Source organism: Rhea americana, unplaced genomic scaffold, assembly GCF_003343005.1.
Source record: "Rhea americana isolate MKP2758 unplaced genomic scaffold, rheAme1 scaffold_57, whole genome shotgun sequence".
Classification (NCBI taxonomy): domain Eukaryota; kingdom Metazoa; phylum Chordata; class Aves; order Rheiformes; family Rheidae; genus Rhea; species Rhea americana.
Window position 1 is genome coordinate 3568777 of NW_028186723.1, and position 10620 is coordinate 3579396.

Here is a 10620-nt window from a genome sequence, read left to right on the forward strand (position 1 = left end):
AATGAATAATTTGGTGATCAATGCTTTGTACCGTAGTTTAGAATTCCTGCCAGAAATTACTCTTACTTTGTTGGTGGGTAGCACTGCAATCAGAATTTTAAATATGGTAGCAAAGTTGGCCTACATATTTTCATTACATTTTAGATTGCTAAGTGTAATGTATTTCTCTCATATATTACAAATCATCTAAGGATAATCAAAAAAAAATTCAAGATTTCATGTGACTCTAATTATTACTGAGCTATAGCAGTGCTCATTGTTGTCTTTAAACAATGCTGTCTATATCATTATTTGCTCTGTAAATCAGTAGGATAACAATGTTCTCCTTTTTGAAATACATTTGCATGTATCTTAATTTGGCATTGATGAATTAATTCTTCTTCCTGAACCTGTTGAGATTTTTCATTTTGGAGCCTTTTTATCTAGCCTCCACTGACAATGTTTATGTATGCATATTTATTTCCATATCCTCCTGAGATGTCTCTTCAGAGTAACAAATAGGAATTTTATTGTGTTATGCTTCAGGGCTATTTTGTTGTTAATTTGAGTGAAAATCAAATGCTATTTGGGCACACCTTTGTACTCCAGAAATATTTATACTGTATGGTCATATTTAATTGTGATAAAGCAAGCTACTAAAACTTGTTAAAATTCTGTTGTTTTTTTTTTTTTTTTTTTCTGAAATTGCAGATTCTCTGATGGAAAAGATATTTACTTGAAGAAAATATTTGCCTCTATGAAAACAAATGCAATAAGTTCAGATTTCCATCTTTTTCCTTTGAAAATATTTCAAAGCACAATGAAAGCAAAAAAATGTATTGGCATTTTAATTGGCCAGAACAAAAGGTATTAGTAGGGGGCAGAAGAAGGAAGAAGGCTGACATGATGCTCCCACAGCCATATATGAAAAACATTATTAGTGGTGTAAAGGCCATTTACTTCTAAATTATACCTGTACATAAGCAGAAACAAAAAGTGCTCTTTAAATAAGTCTAAATATTTTATTCAATTATACAGTAACTGAGTGACTACTACACTTGCTAGCATACTGAAGACATATATTACGTGAGGCCTAAAGACAAATGTTATATTCAAGTCTCCCTTTGTGCTATGGCCCATGTAATTATTGTTGTGGTACATATGGTTTGAAAAATCTTACCTTTATTTGCATTAAGTGGATAATTGCTTCACATCAAACCAATTGAGGAACTGAAGGGAAAAAACAAAACAAAACACTTACCTACAGTATAACAATGTCTGGCACTCGCATAACTTTGCTCATTCACAGTTTCAGAGGGGTTTTTTTTAGGAAGGAGGAGTATAAGTACTACCATCACCATGTTAACTAAGCAGTAAGTGAAACACAACGAGCACACAGGTATTTTGCCCGAAATGACTGAAAAGCAGAAGCCATCCCCTCATTCACTGAATGCTGTGTCCTGTGTTTACTGAATATAGTCTGCGTCAGGGTATGGAGAATTCCAGAACAGCTGCCTAAGAAAGTAACTGAAACTCTCATTTTAGACTTACAGTCTTTTCCCTGATGTCCTTAATCATACGCTGACCTCCTCTTATTTGATGAGAGGACAAAAATCAGCGGGACAGGAGGGCAGGCTGGCAGGGGTTCCCTGCCATGGCAGCTCCGGCAAGGCTCGCGCGGTTCTTAGGGAGGCTCTGGCCTCTCCTCGTGGCCCTCAGCTCTTCCCCTGCACCGAACCCCACTCCCCTTTGCTTGCAGTGCAGACAGCGCTGCCACGTGACCACTTTATACCCTTGCTGGTTTAATGGGGAATCAGAGACTGAGAGGTGTTTGCTCCCTCTGTAATCTCACTCTGTAAAAATTACACTCCAAAAACTGCCTCTTCCACAGGATTCAGGCAAGGAGGTTTCTTCAACTCATTAAAAGGAGATTACAAACCCCTATACCTTCAGTTTAATTCAAAAAGGAGTCAAAATGTCTCCTCTGGGTCATGACAATCAACCTCCCAGTTCCTCCCACTGAACCTGAATTACAAACCTCCTCCCAGTGTCTGTGGCAGAAAGCACACTGAAGGGCAGTTCATAGCACAGACATGCCATTCCTTGCCTTGCCATGTCTGAAGGGACAATAACACAGGAGCAGCAAAGGGCATATTTTTGTTACAAAGGACGTTCGTGGGGGATTAACAACTTCTTTTTAACCAGTGGAAACGTTAAGAGTAAAGAGAAGAGTGACTGCGCTAAAGAATAATTCTCCTTTTGACCCACAGAGAAAGAGGTGCCTAATGAAAATATACGATCACGGACAGTGTGAAGATAACTGTCTGATCAGATAATGGAATTGTTTTCAGTGATAAGAATGAATCCATTACTAATGCAAATAACGATAATAATTATAATTTGCAATACAGTAAAAATCACCTAGTCTACCTCCTCCTTTGACAGGAGACTGTATAATAAATTATAGGCTGAGGAAAAAAAATTCAAAGGGATAAAGGTTAAAAGATTAAAAAAAAAACCCTGCAACTTAAATGCTTAGCAGGGAAGTCAAGACCTGAAAGCAGAAATTGGTGCTATTAAATAAAGCACTTGTGAAGAACGAGATATTATGGAATTGATTAACAAACCAGAAATCAAACCTTTCCTCATATCACTACCTCTTGTCATAGATTTCAATAATTTTGAAAGAACAAAAAATTAAGCTGGTATATAATGAAAAAAGTAATTATTTCAATGCAGGTGAATATGCTACTCTAGGAAGGTTAATATAATCTAACACAGCAAAAAAAACCCACAAGAGTTCAGTAAATTTGGGAAATTTCACCAGTTGGTTTTGCTTCGCTTTGGTATCTAAAACAGGTCCAGCTGCTCTGTCTTTCCCAACCAGGCCCATGTCAAAGAATATCTGCAAACCATGTGTTTCTAAACAGTAACTCTTCTGGGGTTTCTGTGCACATTAGGATTCTCATACCAATCCCATAATCTCCTTTGTTCATGTGAAGCATTTGGGGTATAGGAACAATGGGGGAAACATTTCATTTTACCTTTGTCAGGGAATACGGTAAGATAGATGGAACAAATCTTAAGTTTCTGAGTTTATACTACAGCTCTTGCTAAGTGAGCTGTTCTGTTGCTGTTCTGTTCCCTTCATAAATTAGGCAGGGCTGAAAGTACTGTTATATATGGTTTACTATACCTTTTTGTCATTTCACCAGCCTCACAGGTTAAGGTGGTGAAGCAATGTGCATCTATTAAGAAAACATGATTCTCACATTCATCAATTATGAGAAAAATAATAGCAATTAAGTGATTGAGTCTAGAACTACGTCTTTCAACATTCTTTGTTCAGATTCTGGTTTTCAAAGAGCAGCATGTACCATAATAGTCACAATGGAAGAGTTGGAGATTTTAGGATCGGCAATATCTGAGCGAAACAAAGGCCAGAAAAGCTGACCCATAGTTAAAAGTGGGGATGACTAGCAGGTGGACTATTTTTTATTCTTGGTGTAGAGCTTGGCTTACTGCAGTTAGAGAAAGGCTATTTTATTGCATTTTTAATCTGCAGTTACAAGTGCTATAGCTTAATGTATCCTGCCTAAACTCCTGCAGCAGTCCTGCTGGTTTCTCACTCATTTAAGTTTTCCATTGCAACATTTTCCCATGTAGTCCAAAAGCTAAAAACACTTTGATTTAGTAGCACAAGTAGTCTATCAGAACTTCAGCGCTATAGGAATTCGAGCAGAATGCTTTAGCAATGCAAATTGCTAAAAGCTACATGAGTGCAAAACTGTATATGATTCATAACTACAAAATTCGTTGTTACCTCATAAGTGCAATTTATCAAAAACACATCCAAGTAGTATAATATTAACTGCTGCAACAATGCCCCAAGGTTTAAACACACACCCCTTAGATTGCACACAAGACCTTTAATCAGTGTTTGTAAAAGGCAAAAACACAACATGCCTCAGTTATTAACATCATATTTCATTGTTTGCTGATGCTTCACCAGGGCATTCTGTTTCTTAGTGAGATATGCACCATAGGAGTCCTCTGTGTGTGTACACACAGAACTACTTCGGCACAGATTTCCAAACGTCTTCCCAGCAATGAGATGTTTATCTGCAAGAAACCAGAATCCACTTTTTCATCCCCCAAAATGGCCAATAGCAATAGAAAAAAAAAAAAAAAAAAAAAAAAAAAAAAAAAAAAAAAAAAATCATAGGTCTTCAAAATCTGATTGAAAGCCTTGGGTTTTAATTTAGAGAATTAGACTGAGGGCAAGCATATGAATATTCTTCAAATGTTAAAATATGCCACAGAGAGGAAAGGAATGAAATGTTTCTGTGTCCTCTAGGGATATGACACGGTTTAACAGCATTCAACTGCAGCCACAGATTCAGAGTTGACATTATGTAAGACTTGACAAAGATGAGGACAGTTAAACACAAATAAACTGCCTGCGAAGGTAGCAACATTGCCTTGTCAGAAGACTTAAAACATTAAACAAACGTCAGGAATCGTTTAGGCAGAACAAATACTGTTTTGCAGCAGGAAGGTTAGATATGTGATGTCTTAGGTTCTTCCCAGCCTAATTTATCTCCTGCTGTGCTCTGAGAGATCTAACTGCAGTCAGCAAAAACACTGGATGGATCTGCACAGGTATAGAGAAGAAAGGCCAGAGTACTTGGCACGGACTTCTCTCCTTTAGCACTGAGAACCATCACTATTTTCTTCTCCATTTTTTCCCAGAGTAGTCAGTGTTTATTAATCTTCACTGTGTCCTGCAAAGCCTGTCTTTTCTTCATTCCTGAAAGCAGGACATGTAATAGGTTGACACTGGCAAGCAGTTGTATCAAGCTTTAGTGAGGACTCTGCAGCAGTGCTAATTAATTTTTATTATCTATATTGTCATGCGGTTATCTGATCTTGCTGTACTTGTTTAGTTCATTTAAAACATTTAAAGTCCTTTTAAAGACTTACCAAGGTTACTCACTGGATAGCATCCTTAACAGCAAAGGAAAAAAGTCTAAAGACACAGTTAATATTACATACCACTTGACCCTAACGGATGGAAATGATAAATGCTTACGTGGGATGTGACCAGTGTATTTTGGCATCATCCCTTCAGGCCTGTAGAATCTTTGATAGGCATGTGGTATTTTTTGAACTTCAATCATCTCATGCATCTCCCCTCTAAGACAAAAGAAATTAACCATAAAAATAATTTATACGAGTTTTGGAACATCCTCATTTATGTTACCTGATTCCTCAGATGTTTTACACAATCATCAGATTTAAATGCTGACTCTGCACTGAGCGGATAAAGGTATCTATTCTCCTACCTGTCTATGTACTACTTGCTATGGGCTTTTGCATGGACTAGGCACCTGCGTGCTCCCAAAACCTTGCAGATACTACTGCTATCCTGAGATGAGGAGAAATTATCTGAAGGGAAGGATAATACTGTAGTATTGCGTGTAAGACAGCACAATTAAATACATTATCTCCTGCATCTTTTCTGTTGGATCCAGCTCCACTGTCACTTAACTTCTTTCAACTCCACTGATTTTGAGAAGTCAATAYTGACACAAGTAAGGGTTTCTTGGGAGTGCAGGGGGAGCTAAGAAAAATTGCTCTGTATGATTGCTACTAGATGAGTAAAAGCTCTGTGAACAATACATTTTACTGCAATGCCTTAACTGCAACCTCAGTATGTGTTAGCAAATAAATACTCAGTGATGTCATATGTACCATACATAGTGTGTTTTTTGTGTGGGAAGCATCAGGTCAGCATGGAAGTTGTTCTTTGTACTACAAAGGAAAAGGATATGTTCAGTCTAGTGTCCTCTCTTATCAGCTGATGGCAGAAGGAAGTTCCTAGTAGAGGTGCAGAACTGATTCCTCAGAGGGAAGGAAATACTCCTTGTTGCTATTAGGAAAGGGAGTCGTGTTTTTAACTCCTTGGACTACTATGGCTTAGCAATTCAAACTCCCTGGTATTCACAGCTGTCAGTCTCCCCATTCCTTTCTACTGCAAAACCTGATCTCTTTCGGTTACTACTGTGACACACCTGTGCTCTCCCGCAACCAAATCCTGGCTACATACCTCTTCAGATGATACCTCTTACATTCGATCCAGTATTGTACTTTTACTTATGAGTTCTGCTGCAGTATACAATATTCACAGAGTGAGCCTGCACTGCATTTTTCATTCCTTCATGTTTATGTAAGCTTACCTGTGGACGCTGACAGAAGAATCATAGGGGATTCGATCTACTAAGTTCTTAAAATCCTGAAAACAATTTTTTGCCATCACACGATAACGAACACCGTGTCCTAGTTCAGTGACTTTTGCTCTAGGCACAAAGCCAGTCCAACCAGGGATAGGGGGATCCAGTAAACTTCTCTCAATTATTACGCTACCTGAAAAATGAGAAAATAGATACTACTTCAAAATTATATCCAGCACCTACAAAATTATACATTGAACACAAAAGATACAGAATTTCCTGGCTTACAAGAGGTGTTTGCAGTTAATTGACATACTTCATACACTGCTCTTCAGGCCTTTTATATTGCTGAGGAATATATGCTTGGTTGCTTTTGATACACCCCTCGGTGACACTGAGACAAGCTTACATTTTTATCCAGACAGCTCTTCCAATACTTTTGAATATGTGTTTCTCTGGCTACAAAGGACTTGAGGGCTTGCCAGGAGGGGCTGGACTTAAAGCTCCTCTAAAGTCAGTGTGAGCATTTCTGTTGAATTTAATAAGCTCTGAAATGGTCCCTACATAGTGAAAATACTCCCGCACACACACGTGTGTGTGTGTGTGTCATTTTCACTGCACTGTGGAAATTCCCACCAAGGAAATTGCCTCCTGCCTGCAAAAGTTTCAACAGGACACAAGTGTTTCAAACTGCCAGATTACTATGCTGTGTGCTGTTAAAATAGCTGTTCTGTTCAAACACTAGAGGTAGCTGCTGCTAAGCGAAACATGAAGCAATATAGGAAGAAAAGGGATTGTGACAAAATTAAGAGTTGTAACCGAAGATTTTTTTTATAGTAATCATGGTAGAATGGGCTTCTGGGACATCCTATACAAGACTGAAATACAATGAAAACTGAGAATTCAAGATGTCAAGGTTTGATCTATATTTGGAGATCATGTTCCCCAAAGAAGATACTCAGCAGTCTAAATTTATTTCAACTAAGGAGTCTGAGAAATGTTTGAAGAGAATGAACTTTGAATGAGGAGACCAGAATCTCAAATTCTGTAGGAGCCTGAAGAACTGGGAGAGAAACTCTTAAAGAATTGCAATGTAAGATTCATTAAAATGTGAAAGACATCATGTGTTCATAAGTAGCCAGAAGTTAAAGCTGCAGTGAAATGTGTTGTAAAGGTAGGAGTTAAATCCCCATGTTAAAAAAGTCATACCATTTACCACTACTATAATCTTTACTATTAGAACAGTGATTTAATATTCTGAACAATTAGATATAAATGTTTAGTACAGTAGGATTCAGGAAAGCTTAAAAGCAGATTCTCTGGGAATTTAAAGGTTTCATTTGAATGACTTGTTTTGTAAGAAAAGTCTCAAATACAGACTCAACTTTTTAAAGCTGCCCTATACATCATTAAAACTGCTAGTGTTATCATAGCTGTTTTAGAGCATCTATATTTAGCTTTTCCATGAGGAATGTTTCCTGCATTGTCTGTGCACCTTAATCCAGCACTGTAATGAAATCTGTGCCATATTTCTGAGCATGTGACTAATGAAATCAATGAAGTTATTTACATGTTTAAACTAGGCATATCCATAAGCAGGTCCATATATTAAGTCAAGGATAAGAAGATAGTACTATCATGAACTCACACACGACAAATAATCAGAGCATTGACTTCTTCACTTCCCCACAAGCTACTCAGCATTCCTGACATTTGTTAGGATGGCGAAAGACAACATTTTTGCTGCAAGGAATTGCTTTTTGCAGACAGTAAGATTTGTGGAACTGCACAGGCTTTAATGTAAACATCTTTGTTTGTCTGACCATCTTTCAGACTTTCAGATCTCTTCTTTGAAGAAACAGTAAGCACAAAATTCTGCCAGATTCTTCCTCTCTAAAATCTTGTGTCATTCTACAAGCAGTGCCTCTGAGAGAATGCCTCTACTTACCAGAGCAGAGGAAAGGAAGAATGAGAATAAACAAAACATAGAATTTATACCTAAAAAAGTAAATACAAATGTTTAGACTTCAATATCTAAATGAGATAAGCAAATAAGATAAACTGGTGAGAACTGCAGATTATATAATTGTGTATCTGAGCTGCAGCTGTTCAGCATCTCTTGAAAATCAGGCATCTCTTGAATTTGGTAAGGGGACTCCAAATCCATTCTACTGGAGAGGGACGTTTGAATGATGTTTAAGATGCTTAGGAAACAGAGAAGAGAACCTCTGTGGGCAAGTTCGACACAGCTCTTGGAAGATTTTTTATAAGTTGTTTCATTCAGTGATTATTAGCATCAGCATGAAAACGCTGTCTGCAGATCTCAGTGAGAAGCACTGCTCTATTTATTGCTCTATCATCATTCTGTGATTTGGACCCTATTTAAGTAAGGATTTCTGTAATATCAGTAGAACTGATGTAGGACTCATACAAATTACTTCCTATTAAGATGGGGCTGTAACTTTAAATATAAACACACTCAAATGAGAAAATCTTAAGATTTAGAAAAGAAGTATCTAGTGAAAGGGCCAAGTTCTGTCAGTAAATGCACATGTATGTAAATCCCCTAGAAATTAGAGCAATGGGCTAGAACACTGAAAGCAAAATTTGGTTCTTAATGTGTCCCTGAAGACTGTAATTATATTTCCCATTGTACTAGTAACATTAATTGAATGTTTAGCTGAAATCAAGTTCATTACAAGTTAAATACAGTACCTAGCCTATTAGGATGGTGTTTATAATTATAGTTATAAAGTACTTGTAAAACATCTTCATTGCGGCAAATAGGTGGAAGTTGGGGTGTAGTGGCTGCTATGCGTCTCAGCTCATTCTTCGCATCTTTGCGTCTTTGAGTAGCATTGCAGAATAAGGTCATGTACACCATTGAATCACTTCCATAACTAGTGCCAATGCTACAGAATTTCAGAGGAACATGGCCTGCAACAGTTAGCATAAAAGATAACATTGCTCAAATTGTAATAGAAGCTTTTAAATGCAGCAGGACCTTACAAAACATTTCTAGATCTACAAATGCACAAAAGGCTTGCACATATACCTGGCCACATTAAGTTTCTTGGCCTGATATCTCAGTTTCGGCAATAAACCAGCCTTTGACAAGGCCTAAGAGAGTACAGTCCTTTCTATCAGTTTTTGTGTCACTTCATATCTGTGGGAAAGAATTAACTTTAATAGACATTTTTAATAATAGAATTCAATTTGAGTTTACTAAAAGTGCAATTTTTAAGCTTCATCTTCAATTGCTTAGAAACTGTGATTACATTAAAACAAAGAACTGCACTATCAAAAAAATATTTCAGATGAGAAACCAACCCTCAAAGAGGACTGTCACCATGTAATAATCTATTTTCATTACAAGTGCAGCACTAATTATGTTACAGCTCAACCTGAAGAGTAGGACTCTGTTATATGCTAAAGTAATACAGTTAAAACTCCCGCACTATGCCAGACTAAAAACTGCAGCTGCTGCTCAGCTCTAGACTGCAACCTTCATCTGAATGAACAATTCGCAAAAAAATTATTTGATTATAGATTGTAATACAAAGCTACAACTCTGACTCAGCATCTCTGCATGGCAAAAACTCATGTTGGAGTACTACAAAACATACTAATGTGCTTTGGTCCTTCACATAAAATGGAGAAGCCTTCATGGGACAGGAGATGTTGTAGAAGCTGCAAATATGGCCCATTCATCACCTTAGGTTCTCCTCAGCAAAGGAATTCATTGCTGACTAGTTCAGTTATAATTTTGGGAGAAAAGAGGCCTGAACATATTGCTTACCTGTGTATCCGGGTATTGGAGGATTTCTGGCATCTAAATATTTTCGGACAGATATCATAACTGAAAGCAAATGGATAAGTATATCTAAAATCATACGCCCTTATATTATGGAAAAAAAACACATTACCCCTTCAGTTAGTAGGCCAAATTCAGTTTCTTTCCAGTTAAACCCACAGCAGCTCCTCAAAAACAACCTGAATTCTAAAATTTTATGCTAGTGTGACCAAAAACAGAATTTGTCCAATCAGTAAATCTGGTGCTATTTTACTCCTGTAATTGATTTTTTTAAAGATATGTAGCTAGATAATAGTGCTAGCTCTAGGCTTGCTAGCAGAGTGAGCAGGGGTCACTTTTACTGGTTGAAATCACCCTCTGGTTGTAGCTATTTGTTTTAAACATCTTAACTGAGTAACATTTATGATTTATATTGTATCTCTATAAATAATGGTCTCTGTTTTCCAAGCACTTTTATCATTCCTTTCAGGAAAACACTCATAGCAACCAATAATGTTTACATGAAACTTCTAATGGTACCCACTGCACCTGAATCAATCTTTTCAAGGAAACTATAGGTGACTGGTAAACTTCTACTGTGAACACATTCCTGAT

The 10620-nt window shown here is 37.2% G+C and overlaps 1 protein-coding gene across 1 annotated transcript; it reads right to left on the reverse strand.

Annotated features, from left to right (window-relative positions):
* Positions 1–3946: 3946 nt before the first annotated feature.
* Positions 3947–10105, reverse strand: SPMIP5 (sperm microtubule inner protein 5). Its single transcript, XM_085319095.1, has 5 exons — positions 10012–10105; positions 8928–9149; positions 6219–6405; positions 5072–5175; positions 3947–4101 (listed from the first exon to the last, which is right to left on the reverse strand). Exons 1-5 carry the CDS (start codon positions 10103–10105, stop codon positions 3947–3949), a joined length of 762 nt encoding a protein of 253 aa, XP_085175221.1.
* Positions 10106–10620: the final 515 nt, after the last annotated feature.